Genomic DNA, 25,756 nt, shown 5'->3' on the forward strand with positions numbered 1-25,756 from the left:
CCACATATCTATTCAGGGGACACCATCATAGGGCCTAAGCACATCAGCCACACTATCAGAGGCTCGTTCACCTGCACATCTACCAATGTGATATATGCCATCATGTGCCAGCAATGCCCCTCTGCCATGTACATTGGGCAAACTGGACAGTCTCTACGTAAAAGACTAAATGGACACAAATCAGATGTCAAGAATTATAACATTCATAAACCAGTCGGAGAACACTTCAATCTCTCTGGTCACTCGATTTCTGATCTCAAAGCGAGTATCCCTCAACAAAAAAACTTCAAAAACAGACTCCAACGAGAGACTGCTGAACTGGAATTAATTTGCAAATTGGATACAATTAACTTAGGCTTGAATAGAGACTGGGAGTGGTTGAGTCATTATACTAAGTGAAACTATTTCCCCTTGTTTATTCCTCCCCGCCCCTGCCCCACTGTTCCTCAGATGTTCTTGTTAACTCCTGGAAATGTGCTGGAAATGGCCCACCTTGATTATCACTTCAAAAGGTTTTCTCTCCCCCACCCCACTCTCCTGCTGGTAATAGCTCATCTTAAGTGATCACTCTCCTTAACAATGTATATTTTTTCATGGTCTGTGTGTATATATAAAATCTGCTCACTGTACTTTCCACTTTATGCATCCAATGAAGTGAGCTGTAGCTCACGAAAGCTTATGCTCAAATAAATTGATTAGTCTCTAAGGTGCCACAAGTACTCCTTTTCTTTTTTGGAATACAGACTAACACGGCTGCTACTCTGAAACCATCCTAGGACCAGGACTTGAAATGTGCATTTCGGGCCTGTCCTGCCCAATTCAGGATGGGTGGTCACCCTACCGAGGGGCGACAAGGACGCCTGAGCAACGAAGAGGTGAACCAGAACTCCAGCTGCACAATGGCTGAAGGACTGTTCCATTGGTGGCCACAGATGGGTTCCTTTTGGACTACTGAAGTAAAAGACACTCCACGCCTGACAGGGCTAGACACTAGAAGGAGTCTGACTGGAGGCCAGGCCAGGCCTCGATGGCAAGCGCAGTGTTGCCAACTCTCGTGACAACCTGACAACCTCAGCTAGGGCTGGAGCCAGTCTGGCGATGACTCAAGAGACTCCAGCCCTCTAGCAAATCTGAGCCCTCTGGCTGCCTGCCCCACCTCCTGGGGCAGCATAACCACTCTTAGAGAGGTGATACTGCAGCTCATGAACCGCAAGTGGCTCTTTAATGTGGCTCCTGTCACTCTTTGCAGATCATTATATTAAAACACTGTGTCATTTAATTATTAACCAGTCTAAGGTATTAACCAATCAGGATGCTTTCACAATATTATTGACCAATTAAGTTAAAGTTATTAACTTATTTGCTGTGAGAATAATACATATAAACTAAATAAATAGTTCCCCTGTGATACTGTGTAAATATAAATCTCTAGTACTATAGTAAATGAAACCATGAATTCACACGACTGTGGCTCTTTTGGGTAATGCTGGTTGCTAATTTGGCTCCTGAACCACTGAGGTCTGAGTATCATTGCAACTCAAAGCCACTCTCACAGGAGGGGAGGAAGGAGCTAAAGAATCCAGCAGAACAGTGCAGCTCCAGTCCTCCTTGGGATGGGTCCTCTGCTCCTCCCCTCCCTCCCTGCAGCACCCAACCTAGGAAGGGGCATGAAGACCCCCTGGTGCTGCTCCTCCCCCAGCCTGGGAAGGTGGAGTGTACACTCCCCTGCAGGGGCAGGAGGGGGGTAAAGTGCTCAAGAGGAGCAGAGGTGAGGCAGGGTAAGTGAACTGATGGAGCAGGGGGCTGAGCTGATGGGAGTGGCAGGCAGAATTAGCTGCTGGGCAGGGGACGGGCAGATATGGGGCTAAGCGCTCCCGCAGCGGGGCCCAAAATCACCATGCACAATAAATTTGGGAGAGGGGGCAAGGCTAGTTGTCACACGCACACACTGGGGATGGGTGGGGGAGATCAAAAGATCAAGAGACCCCCACAAAATTTGCAATATAGGGGGTGAAGATTTTTTTAAAAAAAAAAAATCTCATGATTTGGGTGGGGGTCTGACTCATGCACTTTGATCTTTTGACACTGGCAACACTGCGTATGTGCCGGGGTGCTCTGGGGTCAGTATACTTTGTGACATTGCTATTGAAAGCCAATGGGAGTTGGGCGCCTAAATCAGAGGGTACACCTACACCGCAGCTGGTGGTGTACTTTCCGGCTTGGGTAGACGTACCTGTGCTAGCTTTGATCGAGCTAGCATGCTAAAAACAGCAGCGTGGCCAGGGGGCAGGGGCTAGCCACCCATGTATGTACCTATGGTCTCAGACAGGATTACACTTGAGTGGCCAGCCCGTGCTGCTGTGGCTATGCTGTTTTTAGCATGCTAGCTTGCTCAGAGCTAGAACATACACATCCACCTGTGCTGGAAAGTACACCTCCAGCTGCAGTGTAGAAGTACCCTCAGTGACACTTCCCAGCTCCAGAGCAGACCTGCCCTCAGACAGGTTTGAAAATTGTACCCATTATCCTGCTCATACCCCAGCTTTTGAGTGTTTAAACTTAGGAGCCCAGCTCTCCTCAAGTCTCATGGGGATTGATGTTAACTCCTCTAGGGTCCATTAAAAACTGCAGACTAGGATTTCTAACTTCAACTGGGCACATTTATATTTTACGTTTCCCTCTTTTTCTCTGAGGGGGAGAAAAGGAAAAAGCTAAAGGTGGCTTCTAAAACTCAGGGCACCTTCTGCTACACAAGTCTTGCACTTGCAGAGGTTGTTAGAGTTACAGTTGCCTGACACTTCCCATTATAAAAACCTGTTTTCATAATGTTACAGGGTTTATGAACTCTGCTAGGACAGGGCTTGTAACAAACAAGACTCATAAACATGGCATAAAATTGTTTGTTTCATACCCAGATATGCTTACACTGGGACTGTTGTCTTTCAGACAGTAGGCCACATTCTGAGAGACTTAAACTCCCTCCCCAAACTCCATTCATAGAATTTGGCCCATGGATTAATCCTCCTCCACCCTGTGAGATGGGCAAGTAAATATACCCATTATCAAGATAGGGATACTGAGGCAGGGACGTTAAGTGACTTGTCCATGGCCAAAGGGGAGTCATTGTCACAGATGGGATTAGAGCTCAGGAGTTCCTATTCTAGGTTTGGGAACAGGTTACCTCCTCCATCTCCAAGCACATAGATTTTATGTACTGAATTGCTCCCCTCGTTGCTGGCTTGTTGAGGAAAAAATTAAAACCAACCTGCAAGATTTCTTTTTTGTTTTTGTTTTTGAAAGCCTGTTATGTGCTCAAACAACAGATTTTTTTCTCCCACTCTGCAGAGTTCACCCTCCTAACTGAGGCTAATACAATCCTGGAATTGCATGCAGCTAGCTTTCAGCGGACAGAACTTACTCATAGACGGCTTCCAACTAGGATAGAGCCTGATCCTGTGTGGTGCTGAGTATAGTACCTTCAACTCTCATGTAAGTCACTGAGAGATGAGGGTGCTCAGCACCATGCAGGTTCAGACCCAGAAGCAGGTTCTGGACTGGAAGCTGTCTTTGGAGTAAGTTCTATCAGCTGAAAGCTAACTGCACATAAATTAACTACTGGACTGAACTAGCCTCAGTTAGGAGTGTAAACTGCCAAATGGGAGGAAAACTTCCACTGTGTAAATGCAGAACAGACTCTTCAGAAATGCTAACAACTTGGGGGGCTGTCTGTGGGTTTGGTTTTTTTTTTTTTGCAGCAAAAAGGACTATTGGCCTGCAAATTCCTACACTGTAAAGTCCAGCCAGTTGAGCATAGGAATGGGGGAGGAGGAGAAAATCATTTAAGCATTTCAATTTTTCATCCATTCATCAATGACTACAAAGTTGTGGTTTTTGTTGCACATTTTTTTTTTGTGCCCTTATACCCCTTGCATCTTTTGGCTCCAACTAGAAAATGTTAAGATCACATCAGTTCCTGTGAGGTTAAGTGCTATACAGTTCTTACTGCATTCACCTGGCAGAGAACCAATCTGATCTGTTTTACTGCTGGATTATTTAACGGTTGAACAGGTTCAATTAAGAAGTGGAAGAGGCTCTGCCTCACAAGGTACATAGTTAGTTAGCTGTGAAGACCATCTTGGGACCAGCCTCTCTCTAGTCCCACTGCAGACCCTCATGCTGGACACGCAGTTTAGAAGCACATTGTGTTTTGGGATGAAATAGGGCAGAAGTTTTCAACCTTTTTCTTTCTGAGCCCCCCCGCTATAAAAATTCCACAACCCACCTATGCCACAGCAATGGTTTTTCTGCATATAAAAGCCAGGGCCAGCATTAGGGGGTAGCAAGCAGGACAACTGCCCAGTGCCCCACATACGGGGGCCCCCACAAAGCTAAGTTGCTCAGAATTCAACTTCAGCTGTGGGTGGCGGGGCTCAGGGCCTCAGGCTTCAGCCCTGCCGGGGCATGTGGGGCAAGGAACAGGGAACACTGTCAGGTCCTGGGCAGTTGCAGAATTGACACCTGGAGAGTTTTACATAAATGGCCACTCTACCATAGCTGTCAGTTCTGATTTCTCATTAGTAAGGCTTTGAGTCAATCATGGATTCTGTGATTTTCACAAGACCTCTGCAATTTCCTCAAAATTCCACTGAAGCCAAAGCCCGAGCCCCACCGCCTGTAACTTAGCTTTGCGGAGCTCTGGGCAATTGCCCTGTTTGCTACCCCTTAATGCTGGCTCTCTATACATATCCACGGTTTATTGTTTATTTCCCACATCCTGCCTGTGACTTTCAATAAAATACCCTTGCCAAAATCATGGCCCTACTCCTTAGCAAAACCACTGAGACAATGCGACAGGAAAAGGAGTAAACCTCATGCTCGCTGGAGCAATGAAGCTGGAGGGATATTCTCTGTTCCTTGAATCCTGCAGGACAGTTGCTTCAACTGACCTACAGACCCAGTTACATACATTACCATCACCATGATGGTGGCTGAGTTCTCTCAAACTACTTAATTCCCACCCGCCCATTTCCACTTAAAGTCTGATTCTACAGTAAAATTACGCCCAGACAATTGGGAGGCCTAGGACTGCAACAGGCAACACCTGCCTTTGCATGTAATCCCATGCTCTGACTAAGGCTATGCAGCATGACAGGTATGGGAAATGTACGCTAAGAGGAGAAGGAAACCACAAGATTAGTGGTGTCCCCTGCAGGCATGGGAAGAGAATTTCGTGCTAGTGAAAGGTGACAGTCTATTTGACCTCTCTACTTAGTCACAGAGCAGATACAGCATGGAAGCTGCAGTGCAAACTTCCCCACACTGCCTCAAAGCTGGAGGGACCCCCCTGTAGGTATACAGAATGGTAGTTTAACCTCCATGGTCCATTTTAAACCTGGGCCTCTCAGCTGGGACTGCCACCAGTGGGACCAGCTGTGGGATTTTTGTAACTTGGTTACCTGCTGAGCAGGAGATTTTCAGACCCTGCTCATTTCACACAGGGCACTGAAAAGGCATTAGATGTTAACAACCAAGTTACTGATCTGGTCTGGATTCAAGCCGGTGAGGTGTAAGCTATGGGTGAAATTCACCCCAGTGCAAAGGGCCTAGTTGCCAGTGGGATTTGACTGGCAAACAGGCCTCATGCTAGCCCTCCATGAGTGAATAGTTGTACCAGCAGCACAGCCATTCAACTCAGCGAGAGCAGAGGATCCTGAATTGTGGACCCAGCCAGTCATACACAAACACATAGCAAGAAGGAAGGGGAGAGTGAACACAGACCCAATCACGAGGCATGGCTGGAGGAGAAAGCCAGAAGAGCCCTCAATGGACCACGTTTGAGTTCAGGGTAGTATCCTTGTTCAGGTACCTGCACAGGAGCTAGTGCCCAGCCCCTCTCCATGCACCAGCATTTTAAAGTTGGGCAAAACCTAGCAGCAGAGGTCAGCTGCGTTTTCTTGACGTTCATACACTTCAGATTCTGCAAGGAAACTCCTTCTCTCAGAGCTGGCAGTAGGAATCCTGAGATTCACAGGACAACAAGCTCTCTCTTATAGAAAGCCTCCACCTGTCTCTTTGGTACCCCCTTCCACTGCACTGGCCCACAGACAGGTGTGAATAAGAGCATCTGCAGAACGGGTTGCAAATTTCACTGTCTCAGATAAGGGTCCATCAGCGACGGCTTGCATGGTGGGTTGAGGTGCAGCAGGAGAAGGAAAGTATATGAGAAGGCAACTGGTGACAACAAGGATGGAGAAGAGCATAAGGGGGTCAGGCATCTGAGGCCTCATTTCCAAAAAAGACTGAATAGTGTGTTCGAAATTCCACCCTCCAGCCTAGCCTTAAATATGCCAGTTAAAATTCCTATGCAAGAGAAAGCTAAGCATGAAGTTTACAGTTGACTTTGTGGCTGAACAAAGTGATGTTCTATCTCTCCACCCTGCTCAACTCCTAATTCCGCAGATGCTTATAGAATAGGAAAGCCACAACAGAAGCGAATGCAGCAATGGCAGCTGGCAGTATATAGTCCTTCAAGGGGAAGGATGTCCCATCACTGTCTCGCTTTGGCCTGTTAATGTTCGAGCCAGAGCTGGCTGGAGATGGGTTCTCATAGACACTGGCTACAACCCTCAGGCTGGGAGCCTCCTCCAGATCAGCGCCAGGATACTCAACCACATGGACTTCGTGAGTTCCCACAGCTGTGCTGTCCCAGGTGCTGCTGCTCTCTGGCAGAAGGGAGGCTCTGCTGGTTTTGGTAGCCTCGACTCTTCTTGGGCCATTGCTGGTAGCCCAAGATGGGAGGGGGTGGTCAGACTGAGAGGAGTAGTGATTCTCTTCAGGCTGATTCCTCTGGGCTCTGCTGGAGCTGGGGCAGGCACTGCTGGATTCGCTTATCATTAGGGGATTGCTGCCCAGAGTGCACTCGCTGCTGAGGAAGAAGCGGTTGGACCTCCCAGAATATTGGACATTTGTCTCGGGTGACTCTGGCTGCCTCTGGGCTGGCTCCTCCACACCTCCGGTGGAGGTTAGCACACCTGGCTTGCTGAGCTCCACCTCTTCATCCGGCTCACTGTAGAACACTTGGCAGCCCCCAGGGGAGCCTGGCAAGGCGTTTTGGATCTTCCACCCTGCCTCCCTTGCGGTGGTGCGAACTGTGCTCCCAGGGAACCCTGGACTGCTTTGGGTCACACTCGGAGCAGGGGGCTTTGGTGCTTGATTTGCCTTCAAGAGACAACAACAGGGACTAGTTAGACCACAAACTGAAGCATGTCACCAGAAGCACTGATGGCACCTGACCTCTTGCTTTGGGGCTGAGTGTTGCAAGCCCAGCTTCAGGCTGCCCCCAGCTTAACACCAATCCCTCCCAACACTCTGTGGCTCAGAAGGAAGGGTCATGGCCAACGTTCCCTCTAATTTTTTCCATCCATGTGCGGAATAAATTTTGTTACGTGCACCAAAGTATGTGTGGATGTGCGCTACCAGTAGGAACAAAAAACCTAGATATAATATATATTTTTTAAAAGTTACCATAGGGATATTACTCCAGCCAGGAGAGGTTGGGCATTATAGAACTCACTACTCAAAGAATTAAATTTAAGTGTAAGAGAAGTAAAAATTATGAAATGCATAGACCAGTCAAAACAGAAAAATAACACCCTTTGAAAGAATAAAATTACAGAGAATATATGTGCATTGCAGGAAGTACCAAGTAGTAACAATAATAGGATGAGTGTGAGAGAGAGAGAGACACCTGGGTGGGTGGGTGTGTGTGTGTGACAGACAGACAGACAGAGATGGTGTGTGTGCTGGCTGTGTGTGCGAGACAGAGATAGTGTGTGTGCCATGCGCTGTCTCTTTAAGCCACTCACTGAACGCTCTCCTGCTCTGTCCTGAGCCCTATTGTCTTGTCTCCCCTCCCCGGCTCTGTGGAGATGGGGTACACGGGGAGGAGGAGAGGAAGAGACAGAGAGAGTGTGAGCTGACTGCTGGGGAAATCTCAGAAACAGTGCACTGTCTCTTTAAGAAGGCACTCAGCCACTCACCATTCAGACCTCAGGAGCTCCGAGGCCTCCTGATCCAGGCTGTCCCCTCTGCCCTGCTCTGCAGAGATGGGGTACAGGGGAGGGGGGACACCCTGACATCAGCACCCTCCTCCCCACTCTGCACAGCCAGCAGGAGGATCCTGGGAGCAGCTGCAGGATGGAGCAACGTGGCGGGAGGGGCACCTGAACACACACTGCTGGCTGTGCATGCTCTGATAATCAGCTGGGTGGCATCTGAATCTCTCCTGCACGGTCGCCCAAGCGCGCAGCTTAACAGGGAACACAGGTCGTAGCTAGCTCCCCTCGGCTGGAGGAATGGGAAGCCTCTGGGCAGGTGAGGAGGTTATCAGGGCTCTGGAGGACCCTTTGGGACGGGGAGGTGAGGAAAAGGTGGAAGAAGCCGACTTCAGTGGGCTTTGACTCAAGCCCTTCATATCCATGATTACGGACTGTGCTGCCCGATTCTACCATTAGAACCTCACTCGGTTTAAACAAGGCTCTGGGACAGGGCAAGGAGAATGGAGAGAAAAAAACCTGCAGAAAGGGTCCAGGCTAAAGGGAGCTTGTTTGGCAGGATCTCTCTGAAAGGCTATGGTTCTGCGGGAGACCATAACTCAGGCAGAACAAGACCATTTGGGGTCATTGTGTACAACAGGATCAAGGTGAACACACATCCAACACATGTGATAACCTACATTCTCCTTTGGCATGGAGGTGCTGCTGCTGTCTGTCTCTCTCGTTGGCAGTTTGCACTCTTGGACGGGAGATTTCAGCTCACCCAGGTCGCTGTTGAACGCTGGCTCTGACGGGTCAGAGGGCAATGCAGGTGAACTAGGCGGAATCACAGCAGTAGAGGAGAAGCCACTAGGGTCAGGGAATTCCACAGCAGGCATGGCACTGGAGAGCTTGAGAACACTCTTAATGCTAGTCGTACTGGGATGGAGGGGGGAACTAGTTGGAAGAACGTTGCTGGGTCCAGGAGTTGAAGCGGGGCGTAGCATGTGAGCTGCAGGAGCTAGGATCTGGACTTTGCTTTGAGGATCTGGAGGGAAACAAGGCACAACGTGTATTAATCAGGATGTATGAAATGAATAGGAGTTGGGAGTTCCTTCCCACCGCCCCCAACAATATTTCACTATTTAACAATGGGAAAGTCCCAGTCCAAGGGAGGGGGTGGTCTCCAGAAGGAGTCTCTTATCCGGTGCCTCTTTATGAAGCCACGTTTCTTGGTACAGGGGGGAAAATGTTATAGTTGCTCCAGACAAAAAGGGAGGGGAGGAGGTCATTCTGCATTAGGCCTGCCGGACATGACGCGCACTGTTAACAAACAATGTGTGCAACAGGGGTCTGAGCCAAAGGGCTCTGACGTCAATGGAAAGATCCCCCCAATGACTTCAGAGAGCTTTGGAGCAGGCCCATGAAAGAGAACAGGAGTGTGGTTGTGGGGCACAGGGCGATGGGTCTAACGCGGGGGTTCTCAAACTTCATTGCACCGTGACCCCCTTCTGACAACAAAAATTACTGCAGGACCCCAGGAGAGGGGACCAAAGCCTAAGCCCGCCCAATCCCTGCCAGCCTGGGGAGAAAAGTCAAAGCCCTCGGGCTTAGGCTTTGGCCCCGGGCCCCAGCAAGTCTAAGTCAGCCCTGGTGACCCCATTAAAATTGGGGTCGCAACCCACTTTGGGGTCCTGACCCACAGTTTGAGAACCGCTGGTCTAATGAGAGGCACTAAGGAACGGACTCAGGTCAGGCATTTAGTAACCTCCATTGTACTGTAATCTGAGCTAAGAGGTTTGGTCAATTCCAGGTAGACAGGTAACTGGGAATGCTACACAGCATCCTCAGAAACATCTGTCTGCTGCCAGCACCATGCGAAGCCCTACCCTTCACACCCCATCCGTCTCGCCCCCACTGAAAGGTAGTAAGGGCTCCAGCTTATAGCTCTCTTTTCTACCTCCCATGTTGACGAAGTAGCTAAGCTCACTGGCTCCCAAATTCATCTCTCTAGTACCTTCAAGCTCTGAGCAAGGTGTTTGGCCCTCGGCCTGGGCCACAGGGAGCAGGTGGATTGACCAGAGTGCTGTGGGGTTCTCTCTTGGTTCTGTCTCTCACAGCGCTCTGATCCGTAACACAACTCTACAACCTGGACCTACTGCTGGGGAAAGTCTTTGTAAAGAAGTCAGCTGGGCTAGCATAGACAGCAACAGTCACATTCACTATCTGGTTACAACCAGCATCTCCACTTTGCAGGGGTTCATGGGAAGCCATTTTCTAGTTTTGGTTCATGGGAGGTTGACACCCCCCTCTAGTCCAAGTCCAAACCCAAATCGAAACTCAGCCCAAGATAGCCAAGTTTGGCTTGGTCCCACGTGGCATGTCACCAAATTTGGCCGGTTTTTCCCCTGGCAAACCTGATTGAAGGCAGCACAGGTTGGCAAACCTGCTGACAAACGGGGCCCAAGACTCAGGTGCATAACTAGGCCAAGAGACTGTCCCTCACTTCTGGGTGTATATCTGTTTCCTACAGGGAAATTGTACTAACAAGTTACTTTTGCCTGGAACCCAGGCACTGGAGCAAGGAGAGCTGTGAATTCAGAGACACCATGGGAGGGGCCCTCTCTTGACACGGGCAAAGTCTGGCTTTAGCCTTCTGGGTGGGGGAACAGGAAACTCCAAGACTAGCAAGGTGGTCAGCCCCATTCCTCCCTGTCACACTCACCCCAGGTCCCATCTGCCCCATGTCGCTGGGAAACCAGAAGTGGCTTGGGGCTTCAAAACACATGTGGTACGTGGTGCTGCCTCCTTCCCCAAGCCTGGCGCAGCCTTGGCCCAGCCCAGCATTGATGAGCTGCGACGAATCCAGCTTTGGCTGCGCTTAGCCAGCGAGTGGACCAGCCAGTTCCACATGGAGTGGAGTGGCACAATACCAAGAACAGCCTTGCACTGAGTCAGGTGCACCTCTAAGTGTACCTCCCCCACACCACAAATTCTGCTTGGGGGTAGGAGAAGCCAGTGGATGCTATGCAGACACTGCAATTCCCACTGCAGCTGGAAGCCAGTGCAATTTTGATCACAGGTTTCAATGTCCCTAACTCATCCCCGGTGATGAAGATGCTGCCCCCTTTGCACCAGGAGCAGACTAAAATGGCCCTGTGTGAATACTGACAGGGAAAGCTCTTACTCCTGCTGTTTGCTGGTACACTGGCAACGCCCGGGGTATCTGCTAGGCACCCGCCCGACCACCCACCCCAGTGGGAATTGATGGTGCTACCTGAGTTCTGCTCAGGGATCCCTTGGGAAGGTCCAGCAGAGGGGCCTGAAGCCAGTTTTTCAGAGGAGCTGGCCAAGCGTGTTGTGCCGAGATCTAATGCTCCCAAATCATGAGCAGTCGCATCCTCGCTGAGGTTTGTGGGGATGGTGCTCGTCGTCTGAGAGGCGGGCGCTGATCCGATTGCAGGGCTAGAGTCAGTCCTTCCTTTGATGGCTCCCAACTCGCCATAACTGTGTGTGCTTTGTGCGGAATCTCTGATTTGGTGTAGAGGAAACGCATCCCTCTCTCCACCATGGTCTTCTCTCTGCCCCTGGGCACGTTTCTGCTCTGCATCAAACTGGGTCTGCAGAAGGACAGGGTTATGAACATCCACCATGCTGCTCGTCAGGTTCCCATTCTCGTAACCCTGCAAAGCCTGAATCTTCTGTTCCCGGAGCGAATCTCCAGCCTGCTGCCCATGTCCGGGGACAGCTCTGTTGGCACTGGCAGCCAGGGGAGAGCGCTCAAAAGAAGAATAGTAAACCTCTTCTGGCTGGTTCTTGAAATCCTCTGGGCTAGGAGCGGCGGCCGGCTCACCTCTCTGAACAGGCTCTCCAGGCATGGATGCCTTTCTGCTGTTCCCAATGTTCAGGTGATTCATGTTCCCAAAATACCCACCGTTCACGCAGACCGGATGCTGCTGGCGGCCAGCCCAGTCCTGCCCCTGTCCGCTTGGGTCAAATACTGGTCTGCCTGGCTGAGCCACTTCCACCTCTCCTCTGGGCACACCCCCACAACCCAGCAGGTGTCCCGCTGGTGATCCAGGAGGTAATTGGACTGCTGCTGAGGACAGACCATCTCCATGGTTACTGCCTTCCTGTGATGCCCTGAGATCAGCTAGTGCTGCGTTCCCAGTGGGTTGGGGACTTGGAGCTTCCCTCCACGGGGTCAGGGCATCTTCTGCAACCTGGAAGAAAAAACGAGATGTGTTTAGACCATAAGAGAATTATTCTTTAGGCCCAAATTGGGATGGAGGCTCCCTCGAGGCGCTGGACAGACCCACCCCCAGGCCTTGTTTTGACCCAAGTGTTCGGAAGGAGACAGAGCCCTGGTGTCCAAACTCCTCTCTCCACAGCGCTGCCTCTACACCTAAGCCCTGGTCAATAGGCAGAGCCCCTTGGAGGTGGTGTTTTACCCTCGTCACTGAACTCTGAAGAGAAGCAAGGACTGAATGGACATGGAGACTAGCTTTCCTCTTCGCCTTGGAGGCAGTCACTCTGGGTTCTCCCCTGCCTTGGGGCCTGCGGGAATTAGGGGGTGACACTCCAGCACTTCCCTAGCACCGAGATCGCCTTTGAACCAGAAGGAATCGCCGTGTGCCGGGGCACGTAGAATGGAACAGCTACCTCCAGAGAGAGAACGTGACTGACAGGGTACCCGGCACATGCTGCAGCCACTTCTCTGGGGCAGGAGCGATGGCAGCACCAGCTGGAGAGAGAGAGAAGGGTCCAGACCACCTTCTGGCCCCCAATCTATCAAACCCATGGCAAAGGTGGGTATTGGGCAGCTGGCTGTAACACCCTGAATCTCTGGATCATGTGCACCAGGCTGGAATGGCTGCAGCGCATCTGCTTTGGATGGAATGGGAGCAGTGCAGGAGCCGGGATCTGGCTGACTTCTAGCCTCTTTGAGCGGTCAGAACAGCACAGGGGGCTGGGACACAGGCAGGAACTCGGCCCAGTTTTAAGAGTCAGGTTCTTGTCAACCAAACCCAAGAGATATGACGCCACAGGACACTCTCAGAGACCAACACACCTTTTGCTTTGCTAACGGCTCCATTTCTTGCACAGGAGTATTGTATTCCCCCAGGTCTTGGTAGCTTTCCACTCCAGACGGATTCGTCTGGAGAGGCAGGGGTATGTTAGGCTCTGGGAGACTTGCTGGCTGCCTAGGCAATGAAGGCGTGTGGGGATTGTTCTCAAAGGTGGGGCCAGCGCGCTGAGGATGAGGATTAGCTGTCGGTGGAGGCATCTGAGAGCAAACCGACTTGCAGCTGGGCAGAGAGTTATTCACAGCAGGAAGTGGTGCTTTGTTCCGAGGACCTGCAGGAAGAGAGAGCACAGAATATTTGAAGTGATGGGTAATATGGGAGATGGGGAGTACCGGCAGGGGCTGACTTTAGCACTGGTGTGGCTGTAGAAGGGAAGCATTCTGTCTAGTCAGAGGGAAACCAGGCACCGACAACAAATGTACCTTCACTCAGAGGTGCGTCCTCTATGAGGTAGTGAGGAGTTCTTGCTCTCCATGGCTCGTTCAACCTCCCAGCTCTCAGCTGAGACAGTCAATGAACAGTTGTTGTCACTGTGACAGCACTTCCATTGAAATGGACATGTCCCCTAGCAACTGGGCTGAGACCCACCTCATCTCACCTAGGCTACGGAGCATTTGTGTGTGTCTGGCACACTAAGCCCCGGCTCATTACAAAAATATATGAGTACAAATACAATCTATACGCAGGGTAGGGCATCCTGCCAGGCACAGATCACACACAGAGAAACCAAGAACTATCGATCTCCTGCTCAAGTCAGCCTCCCCCACTTGCTGATCAGCCAGGTGCTGCTCCAGGTGAGCAGATGAGGAGAGGAGCTTGCAGCGTCCCCTGAAGCTCAAAGCCAGGCTGCGGCACGCACAGGAAGATTCCAGGAGGTGACCTTACCGCCACCAGACTTCTCCCATTTGTCCCTGGAAGGGACTGTTAGCTTGAGCACCAAAGCCAAGCACGCCAGGACAGACAGGATCCTGCGCTGGACCCCTTTGCCTTCACAAGGTCCCATTCTACCACGCCACTCATTCAACGTGGACTAGCTAGCGAGTGAAGAGCCCACAGTCTATATTTTCTATGTGGATGATGCTCAGGGTTCTCTCCCCATTTTACCCAACCCACTAGTGCGTGGCAGTGCCCTTTACCCTGTGCCTAGCAGAGATGGAGGCTTGGACAAGGCCTGCAAGGCTAAGAGTTAGCCCATGAGCAAGCGCTCGTAGGTTGGCAGAGGCAGTCACAAGACCGGGTGAGGTTTGTTGCTGCTCCCTGCACTGAGTGACTTTGCTGGCTGTTTGTGACACCAGTCTGCAAGCTGGGGATGGGTCTCATCGGCTCTCTAGTGGTCCCAGGCAGTTGGAAGGAAAGATCACATTCCGCTTGAAGGGGGGCCAGACCTCGCTACAGTTTTCCAGGTCTCTGTCACCTGGAGTCTGAATTACTGCAAAGCAGACAACATGGGGCTGCAGCTTCAGGCCATTCAGAAACTCCAGCTATGGCCCAGCACGAAGGTCCAGTAGCCACCTTACCCTTGTGCCCTGCAATTCTACACGTGGGATTCAACCTCAGTGATTTGGGGTGCCAACTTCCACCTCTTTCCTTGGGCCGTGCCACTGCAGAGAAGATCAGCTGAGCAGCTGGACCCAGCAGCCTGTAGGTTTTAACAAGGGGAAGGGGCAGGTGCTGTTTCTGAGGAGAAGCCTCCAAGGTTTGGAACCTGCTAGCGTAGCCAGGACCTGCTGACTTCCAGAGCAGATGCATCACCAAGCTTTCAAGAAGGAGGTGGGTCGGGAGAGGGGTAAGCGGGTGAAAGGCTGGGGTTAATTTATTAACCCTGCGGGCAGGAGGGATGGAGGAGTCAGACTTTGCTACTGGTGCCGGTCTCTACAATTGATTGGAGTTGTATATTTAAAACTTACTCCCTCCTAATCACAGCAGTGATAGCCTCAAAGAGACTTCCAGGAAATGGGAAAGAAACAGAGGAAGGATTGACCAGTGGTTAGAACATAAGAATGGCCACACTGGGTCAGACCAAAGGTCCATCTAGCCCAGTATCCTGTCTTCCAACAGTGGCCTTTGCCACGTGCTTCAGAGGGAATGACCAAAGCAGGTAATCATTAAGTGATCCGACCCTGTCGCCCATTCCCAGCACTAGCCTGGGCCTTGGGAGACCAGAGTTCAAATCCCAGCTCGGCCACGGACTGCCAATGTGACTTGGGCAAGTCACTTAGCGCCAGATCCTCAGAGGTGTTTATTCAATTTCAATGGGAGTTTGGTGCTGAAACCTGCTTTGGTGCTTTTGCAAATCCCACAAGGTGTCTACTGGCAGCTTTAGGCCTCTCTGACAACTTGGCCCCCCTGTACCTGTGGGATAACAGCCCTGCCCTACCTCACAGTCAAGACTGCAAGGCGTTGAGATACTGTGGTGATGCTAGAGAGAGTCCCAGGGCCAGGCAGTTAAGAGAGCGCAGCATGTATTAAGGGACAGGTGCTGCAAGGAAACTTACGGACTTGGTGAGCATCGTACTTGCACTGAACCCTGTCTGCGAGATCATGGTGCCTGTTCTTCCTGAGCGCCTCAATGAGCTCCTTCACCCAGCCATTCCTGCATTTCAGGTAGAAGAAGAGCTCCCACACGGCGTGCTCGTTCCCTTTCCTGTCGTCGTGGGCTTCGATCTCTTCCTAAAAATCAGCAGGGAGAGAACGCTGAGAAAGGGGCTGGCTACGGGGCATTTCATCAGTCTCAGAAGGAGTCAGACAAAGCGCTCGGCCGCTCAGCACCTGGGGTCCTGCTCAGGCCGAGGCATTTAGCCAGGAGTCAGCTGGCAGGATTGCTCAGGGCAAGAGGAAGCTCCAGGAGCCACGGCACAGTTTGGCAGAGTTCTGTGTTGTGTACGAGGAGGTGGCCCCGTGCTGGAGCAGCAAGGGGAATTGCAAGGCAGGATGCTAACATGTTACTGGGTCTGCGTAGAGCCAGGACAAGCAGGGGTGCCGCAGGTCAGGAGGGATGACAGAGCAGGAGGGCTGGAAGCAGTTACAGCTCACAGAACCTTGAGCACCCTCCATGTTGTACCCTACATTCCACCTCCCCATAGCGAGGACTGCAGCCAGCGGGAGCTCTGGACAGGGGAGCAGGCGAAAGCCAGGAGCAAGCCAAGGCTGGAGAGCAGCGGGAGTAGAGGTTCGGTTAGGGAGGGAGGGAGGAAACAGAGTAAGGAAGGGGGGGCAGGAAGGGGCACTATTTTTCAAACCCTGCTGTATGGCTCTCCCTTTACCTTTCAAGGTTTTTTTTTGGGGGGGGGGGGATCAGTAACTGAGGGTCAGCAGCCCGCCTGCCAGTCAGAATACAGCCATGCACGCCAAGACCATACAGTCTCCATGAGCTGCAGTGGCCACAGGCCTAACAACTATATTAACCCTCATACTTCACGGTTTAAGCTGATCACTATTAGGGATCAGGAGATCATCTTTCTGCAGGGACAGACTACCCCACCTCTGCCCACTGCAGAGTTCTTGCATCTTCCTCAGAAATACCTGGTGCTGCTCGCTGTCAGAGACAAGACACGGGACCAGAGGCACCGGATCCAATCTGGCAATTCCTAGGTTTCCTAATTACCTGGGCTGTTCTTAGCTGGCAGGGCACGCTGGTTGGTTACCTGCACCTGTGTTGCAGGAAGAGTCTGTCCCTGAGATGCAGACAGAGAGCCCAGGCTGCAGAAAGCAGCTCCCTGCTCTAACTAGGTAGAGACTTCGTGAGCAGCAGCAGCTATAGATACAGCTGCCACAAAACACTCCCACACGTGGTGGTTTTCTCCCTCTTTCTTACCACACACAGAGCTCAAACCAAGAATTCTCCTTTACTGGCAGCACAATCCACAGAGAGAGAGAGACAGACAGACTCCTTAAAAACAAGACAGACTTCTCAGGTGTCCTGCCCAGGACGGGGGCATTTCATGCTGGGGTTGGGACTGGATATGACATGAGTGTCCATGGCTGCTCGAGGGACAGATTGCTGGGTAACATGACGCCAGCTCTGTGTCTCCCATCCCCACCCCCTCCACCAGTTGGTTAGTTTTCCCTCATCACTTTTCAATATTTAAATATATATATATATATCTGAGACTGTAAGGATCTCTCTGACTTGTGCTCCCTCCTAGTTACAATTCTGGCATCACTGTGTCCCATTGGCTGCATGGCTACTCCTTCTGGGTTTGGACTGGGCTTTATGCCTCCCAGTATCCACCTCTAGTTTGCAGCCACCATCCAATTCTGTAGCTGGCAAGAGACTGCCTTAGTTTTGCACATCGCCCTGTGATGAGGGATCTGGCAGTGTAACCCACTGGTCAGCATGCATTATGTGTCCCCCTCTCTGTGCCTGCACCATAGAGGATGTGAGCCTAGTTACTTGGGAGACTTGATGCTTTAGCTCAAGCTGTGGCAGTTCAAGCTTCTAGCTTTGGAGGTCACAGGTTAGATCCCCAGCCGGTCGGCCACCACACTAGCATGATAGTTCTGGCCAGGAATCTAGAGCAGTCTAGCTTGTTGTTTTCTATTTGTTCTTCCCAGCGATTTGTACATTGATGTTTTAAGCACTGATCTAGCACGTTGAGCATTTTCCAGTTTGGGGCGAAGTTGCTGGTTCCGCGAGACAGGAGGTTAGAGTTGTGGAGGGATGATATCTACTGTCACCCCAACCCCGTTCCCACACATGTGTGCCTGAACTAGCATGGCAGGTTCAAAGAAGAAAACAGAGGTAAAGAATAAATAAAGAATTACCCTGTCTGCATCAGAGAGACACGGCAGATGGTGAATCAGCTGGCGCACCCGGATGCGATGGAAGTCGTGCATGTTTTCCCTAATGTAGTCATAAACCTTGTCCTCAGCAAACCCCATCTTTGCTTCGCACCTAGGAGCGAGAAGATCAATTTAGCAAAAAAATCCAACACACAGCAGTTGTTATTAGTTAACTTTTATATTGCAGGTTGGCCCACTGTGCAAGGCACTGCACAAACACAGAAAAAACAGATGATCCCTACCAAAAAGAGCTTACAGTCTCATAATAATAATAATTGGAGCTACTCAGAACATTTTTATTGAAAAAAATCCTATGAAAAATGAAAACTTTTTCTATTAAAACTTTGTATCTAACACAGGGATCGGCAACCTTTGGCACGCAGCCCAACAGGGAAAGCCACTGGAGGGCCAGGCCAGTTTGTTTACATGTGGCGTTCACAGGTTCGGCCCATCACAGCTCCCAATGGCTGTGGTTTGCTGTCCCAGGCCAATGGGGGCTGCGGGAAATGCGGCCAGCACTTCCTTCGGCTTGCACTGCTTCTCGCAGCCCCCATTGGCCTGGAGCGGCAAAACGCAGCCGGTGGGAGCTGCGATCGGCCGAACCGGCAGACGCTGCAGGCAAACAAACTGGCCTGGCCCGCCACGGTCTTTCTCTGACGGGCCACGTGCCAAAGGTTGCCAATCCCTGATCTAACAGCACTTCGCATCTAGTCAGTTTCACTGTATGATCAATTGTTCATATTGGGCTTTCACACAGCAAGACACACATTTTTAAGAACAGGAAAATGGCATTATAAAGCCATTATTTTTACAATTAGGATTAGATTTGTTTCAGACTTAGTATTGTGGCTGCCTTGAGAGTTTACAAATTATTCGATTTTAAGTAAGGGATTTCAGTCAGTTCAGTATGTTGATATATTACGCATTGCAGCACTAGGTTTTCTATGCAACTCTTGCTACAGTAGGAATGTTGGCCCTCAAACTGTATACTACTAGAACCTCCTAAACAGTATAAATAAAAGAGTTATCGCTTGGGCTGTGAAGTGATGTGGTATTCTACACAGCAAACACTTGCAGTTTCCTGAGAAAGAGAATCAAAGCATGTTCCTCAGTGAAACCAAGAGATGAAACTGGATGGAGTTTATGACAGAGAAAACTGATACAGATAAAGCGGATGAATGAGATAGTGGATAGCACGCCGGATTGGGAGGGACTTGTGTTCCAATCCCAGCTGAGCATAGGCAAGTCACTTAGTCTACCTTGTCCCTTATCTGTAAAGCAGGCATAATACCTTCCTTTCCTGACACGCTGGAAGGATAAAATCCATTAATATTCGTGAGGTGCTCAGATACCATGGTGATGAAGGCCACAGAAATAACTGGACAGATCCTTGCAATTTGCTGGGCTCACCTGTATTGGCTAAAACAGGGTCTGTCTGTTCCAAGCAATGGAAAGAAGGTCCTTTTCCTTGCTGCCTCTCTACTCCCAGTGTTCCAAATTTGAATTAATGGCCATTAAACCAATGGTGGGCAACCCATGGGCTGCACGCAGCCCATCAGGGTAATTTGATTGCGGGCCGTGAGACATTTTGTGGACGTTGACCACCTGCAGGCACGCCCCCCCCCCAGCTCCCAGTGGCCGCGGTTCGCCGTTCCTGGCCAATGGGAGCTGTGGGAAGTGGCGGGCCGCAGGGACGTGCTGGCCACCACTTCCCACAGCTCCCATTGGCTGGCAAAAATACTGGGCCGAAGTCTGCTCTCAGGTAAAAGTGTAAATACAAGGTAATTCCACTACCATCCATGGGGTTGATTTACACCAATGTCACCAAAAGCAGAATTTGGCCCACTCTCCCTGCAACTGCTGTCACAAACCGGATTTGTCACGTCAGCATCTTCTGCTCTGAACTGGCTTCAGCCAGTTCCTTGCCCCAGCTTCCTCTAGAACTGTCAGCAGCAAACATGTGTTTGCAATAGGTCTGCTCCAGCCCTAGTGCTCAGTTGGGGATTAATTAATTAAAATCCGACTGGTCAGTCCAAGGGAATACAAATCTTTATTATTTAGTAGGGATGCACTTGGCATTCGGGAAGAGTACAAGGCACTGCTAGACAAGGATAGTGAATTCCCTTTGTTTTTCGTGGAAGTGGTGGTAGTAAGGGGGATATGACAAGGGACACCCATGCTGAGGGAGGGCGTTAGCACCAGACTTCCTAGAAACACGTCACTGCCACTCATCTATCAGCTCTGTCCTTCTCGGTACCCCAAGTAGGGCTGGAGAGGCTGCAGGGAGATAGGAAGGTGGTAACCGTTGGGCTGGGAGGAGCACATCTACTGGCTGGAGGCAGCAAGGGCAAGTGGAGGAGAGTCATAGACTTCGGGGGCTAGCCTCAAGGGAAGGGGCGCGGCACAACCCTCTGCAGTGGAGGCAAGTGGATTACAGAGGTGCAAGGTGGACCGTTCGGCTCCATGGGATATTCTCAGATGAATCTACAGGCCACGGACCCAGAAGGGCCGCCTGGGCCACATCCCAACCACTTCTGGGCCGCACCAAACCTCAGTGGTGCTGAGATTCCATGAGCCACGTTGCAACACCAGTCACTCAGATTTGGAGGGGGTGGGCGAAGGGGCTCATGGGCCAGGGAAATGAGAAGAGAAGAGGATCAGGCAGAGGGGCCAATCAAAGACCCCCATTTTAAATGGTGCTCCGCAGCCCCGTGAATGAGAACACATGACACAGAAGCTCTGAGAGGTGTGGAATGGCCCATTCATCTCAGTGGGTGCTCTCCCACTGTCCCCCAAAGCCTACTCCAGCCCCTGCTGTGAAATACCAGTTTTCATGGCACTACTGCTATACACATGCATTTTAGAACACTTTGATTATTAAAATCAGCACTGTACTGAGAGGGCGGGGGGGCTGTATCTGAGAAACCCTAGACCACACGACCCCGGTTTGCAACAGGAATTCTACCTCTGGCCCTAACGTGGCACAGCAATACGAAGGCTGCACCAGGTTTTGTATTTATCAGGGGTAAAAATGGGTTACAAAAATTCTGTCTTCTGGGCTAGAGTATAACTTTTAAATGTTTATTGTAGCATGTGCACCGCTTGATTTTTCTATAGCAATTGGGGTGGGCCAGGACGGGGGACGGACGTCATTTGAGGTTTGCTCTGATTTAAAAAGGGCACGTGACAAATGTTTAGCATCTGACATCTTCTTCACAGAGACTACAGCGCTTTGAGCAGGGTGAAACTGATAGGGGTAAGCTCTTGGCTGAAATCCTGCAGAAAGCTGAAACTCCATTTCCTGTTACTAAGCAACCCCTCTGATCATGACTACTGATGAGCCGAAGCTACTTGCTTTTCTCAAATCCCACTGTGGCTGTGTACACACTACAGTTTAAGTTGACATAAATTATGTCCATCAAGGGTGTGAATTAGCTACCCTCATAATTTATGATGACATAAGTGCAGGTGTGGACAGTGCTATGTCCATGGCAGAGCTTCTCCCACCAACATAGCTACCACCACTCGCATGCGGGGGGGGGAAAGGGGGGGGTCTGCCTGTAAAGGCCTGTATTTTAAAAATTTAGGTGTATTTTTATCATTTAGCTGGTTATAGAGGTATAAAACCAAGACTCAAAATCACAGTCTGCCTGTATATGGACCTTCTCTCACTAGGATAGTCTGATGCCTTGTTCTTAGGCTAAGGCCTTTGGCTAAGTAGCAGGGGCAGCCATAAGCTGGGAAACCTACAGTCACATCCTCACATTCCAAACCAGTCACATGGAAATAAGGTGGCATGTGGCTGTTAGGAAGACGATCCTGTCCTGATAGTGCCCATCACTACCAGATAAAGAAACAGATCTTAAAATGATTAAAGAAAACGTAGTTTGATAGCATCCTGTCTGGCAAGAAATCACCTATCAATGGTTGTGAAACCCTCATTTCTGTATTGTTTTATCTTTATGGCCCACACTTTTCTATTGTTAATCTGTCTGTTTCTCTAATTTTTCTGTCTGGTGTATAATTAATTTACCTAAGTGTAAGTTAATTAGGGTAGTGGGATATAATTGGTTAGAGAATTATGTTACAGTATGTTAGGATTGGTTAGTTAAATTTCAGTAAGATGATTGGTTAATGTATAGCTGAGAATATTACTATATAAACCGGGGTCAAACAGGAAGTGGGTGGGAAAATTGGAATCATGCTTGCTGGAAATTAACCCCAATAAACATTCCATTGTCTGCACTTTGGATTCTGGTCTTTTGCTGCTTGCGTGAGAAGAACTAGGGAAGTGGGAGGGTGGAGGGCAAGCCCTCTAAGGGGTGGGGGGGCTGGAGTAATTAAGTAATTAGAGCAGCTGTAAACTCTCTAGTGTAGCCATAGCCTCAGTCCTACCATTCAGGAAACAGACAAGGAGCATGCAGCATGATTACATTGCCCTAATGCTGCTTCTTAGGATAGGTCTACACTACTGCTTGTGTTGGCAGAACCCAAGGATGTGAATATTCCACCCCGCCCAGAGATGTTACACTGACATAAGATCTAGTGTACCCAGCGCTATGTTGGTGGAGACAGAGCTTCTGCTGCTCGTGGGGGTGATTTTATTATGCCAACAGGAGACCTCTCTGTAAGCTTTGAGAGTAAAGGAGCAAGGACTACTGAGCCCAGATTGATGCGGAAAGCCTGGTATAAGTTCGTTAGATTTAGGTTTTGTATGGACTTTTTTGTTACCCTGAAAGAGGTGAGGATGGAGAGATCACTGAGTAGCCCAAGCTATTGCTGGCAGGGGCTGACGGAGACAGAGGGACTATTAAACCATGCCAGCCACCCCAGAGCACACGGACTGCTGACTGGACCTCATACATTGTCTTTCATGTCTCCTCCATTTTCCTTGACAGTCCTTCTATGAGTAAAATATGAGTCTGCATGAGCTCTATCAGAGGCTCATTCACCTGCACATCTATCAATGTGATATATGCCATCATGTGCCAGCCATGCCCCTCTGCCATGTACATTGGCCAAACTAGACAGTCTCTATGTAAAAGAATAAATGGACACAAATCAGACGTCAAGAATTATAACATTCAAAAACCAGTCGGAGAACACTTCAATCTCTCTGGTCACTCGATTACAGACCTATAAGTGGCAATTCTTCAACAAAAAAACTTCAAAAACATACTCCAACAGGAGACTGCTGAATTGGAATTAATTTGCAAACTGGATACAATTAACTTAGGCTTGAATAAAGACTGGGAGTGGATGTGTCATTACACAAAGTAAAAACATTTCCCCTTGTTTATCCCCCCCCCCCGCCCCCGTTCTTGTCAACTGCTGGAAATGGCCCACCTTGATTATCACTACAAAAGGTCCCCCCCCCCAGCCCCGCTCTCCTGCTTGTAACAAGAAAAGGAGGACTTGTGGCACCTTAGAGACTAACCAATTAATTTGAGCATAAGCTTTCGTGAGCTACAGCTCACTTCATCGGATGCATACTGTGGAACATCTTCTGTATTTTCCAGAGTTTGCATCCGATGAAGTGAGCTGTAGCTCACGAAAGCTTATGCTCAAATAAATTGGTTAGTCTCTAAGGTGCCACAAGTCCTCCTTTTCTTTTTGCAAATACAGACTAACACGGCTGTTACTCTGAAACCTGCTGGTAACAGCTTACCAAATCACTCTTGTTACAGCCTGTATGGTAACACCCATTGTTTCATGTTCTCTGTGTATATAAAATCTCCCCACTATATTTTCCACTACATGCATCCGATGAAGTGAGCTGTGTAGCTCACGAAAGCTTATGCTTAAATAAATTTGTTAGTCTCCAAGGTGCCACAAGTCCTCCTGTTCTTTTTGCGGAATTTGTCTGTGGCTTTGGGCGGTTTCCACCCCATCTTTTATGGGATCTCTTGTCCACAAGAGGTCAGGATCACAGCCATGGATCTCTTTCAAAACATGGCACTCTGAGCACATGATGCTAGGGGACTGGTTCACTACTGACAGCACAATTCATTTAGCCCTTTTACACCTCCTTTGCCAATGCAAAGGGGTTGTGAAGAAGTTAACCCCTCCCATAAATAACACCTGTCCTGGGAGCCTCTCTCTGAGCTACAGGATTGGCTCAGGGGACATTCTGGGATGTGTGGTAACATGTGGGGAGCAAGGCACCAGTGATTCCCTGCATGCCACAAAAGCTGTAGAGGTGAACTGGTCCCCAACAGTCCCCGAATCGAGGAGACCCGTCCTTTCCTCACTTCCTGAGTTGAGCTGAGTTCAGTGCCGGGGTGCCGAGTGCACCTTACTTAATTCCCCAACACCACCTTGAGGTTTCCCTAGGGCGCTCCCGTCCAGGATGGCCAAGCCTAATGTGATGCGAGATCACACTTTGAGGCTGTAATGCCACCACAAACTCCTGCACAAAAGGGGAGTGGGCTTTCTGCCTAAGAAGGAGACACATTTCCACAGATTTTTGCATCCAAAAAGGGGGGGGTGCGGAGTCTCTGCCCTTCCCGCAGCCCCCCCTCGGCCTGGAGCCGTCTTGTTCACGTCTCGGCTTGATCCAGCGAACGCGCTGCTCCACTGACTCGCACCCAGCTTGCCCTAGCTTCCTCCAGACTCCCTTCCGCTCAGCGGCGCGGCCAAGCCTTCTGCTAAACCGAGGGGGCCCGCCAACGCCTTTCCCCGCTCCTGCCTCCCGCTGGGGCTGCTGCGGGCGGAGAGAAGGCGTCGGCAAACCTCAGCCAGCCCCCGCCGCAAAATCCGGCCTCGTGCAAGGACACCCGGCGCCACGAGCCGGGAGAGGGCCGGGGGCCGCCGCTCCTTACCTGCGCGCGCGACACCAGCAGCGGAAGGGCCCCCGCCCGGGCACGCGAGACACGCCCGCGCGCGCAGCGACCACTCTCGCGCGCGCCCTCGCTTCCCTCCCGGGGAGCGTTCTAAGCCCGCCCCCCTCCGCGCCCCGGGCTTCCGCCGCCCATTGGCCGCTCTGCCTCGCTCCGGACGTCCATCAAGCGCTCGGCGGGGCCGGGCAAAGGGTGGGGGTGAGCGGAGCCGAGTCGGCGTCTGCGGCTTCCCGGCCGCCGCGATGGCGAATTACGCAGTGAGGGTTGCTGCTTCCAGCTCCCAGGGGAGGCTGCAAGTGGGTGGCCGCTAGAAGCCTGAGTTTTTATTTATTGCCTCCCCAGCCCCCAGAGTCCTCCCAGAAGAGGTCAGATCTGCTTCCCTTTCGATCTGGGACCAAGGGGAAGACTTCGGCTACAAGAATCCTAGAATATCAGGGTTGGAAGGGACCTCAGGAGGTCACCTAGTCCAACCCCCTGCTCGAAGCAGGACCAATCCCCAATTTTTGCCCCAGATCCCTAAATGGCCCCCTCAAGGATGGAACTCACAACCCTGGGTTTAGCAGGCCAATGCTCAAACCACTGAGCTGTCCCTCCCCCCCGAGGGGAAGGAAAGTGGACGAAGCTTGGTCACTTCTGACCCCTGAAAAAGAGGGGCGCTCGCTGGTTCCAGCAGCTAACTTTTTTGCTACTGTGTGGTGAAAAAAGAGAAATAGGTGACAGATGAAACCGACTTTACTGAATTCCCCTCCCTCTGGCTTAGTGCTCAGGACAAGCATGGTGTTAATAACTTCAGTCATTTGACTTTAACACAGTCGTGCGGGATGCAAGAGAACAGGGGTCATTCTCTGCCCCTTCCCCCAGTCCTGGAAATCTACCTTCAGCAAAGAAGGATGTCTTTATGGTGGGCAGAGTTAAGGATGTTTAGGTGTCTTGCTTAAAAAGTGCCATTGTGTCTTTGCATTTCCTTGGTTTCTAACATTGGGGAAGATTGGTTGGTTCTTTGTGTGTGTGTGTG

General features: G+C 50.6%; 1 protein-coding gene across 1 annotated transcript; it reads right to left on the reverse strand.

Moving 5' to 3' along the window:
* Positions 1 to 556: 556 nt before the first annotated feature.
* Positions 557 to 24,807, reverse strand: MAVS (mitochondrial antiviral signaling protein). The gene is made up of 7 exons (XM_084626182.1): positions 24,724 to 24,807; positions 17,885 to 18,014; positions 15,616 to 15,790; positions 13,105 to 13,391; positions 11,311 to 12,256; positions 8,735 to 9,081; positions 557 to 7,218 (listed from the first exon to the last, which is right to left on the reverse strand). The coding sequence occupies exons 2-7, from the start codon at positions 17,999 to 18,001 to the stop codon at positions 6,448 to 6,450; spliced, it is 2,643 nt and encodes an 880-aa protein (XP_084482308.1). The 5' UTR covers positions 18,002 to 18,014; positions 24,724 to 24,807; the 3' UTR covers positions 557 to 6,447.
* Between the last annotated feature and the right edge of the window lie 949 nt (positions 24,808 to 25,756).

Source organism: Lepidochelys olivacea, assembly GCF_965140295.1.
Source record: "Lepidochelys olivacea isolate rLepOli2 genome assembly, chromosome: 4".
Classification (NCBI taxonomy): Eukaryota; Metazoa; Chordata; order Testudines; family Cheloniidae; genus Lepidochelys; species Lepidochelys olivacea.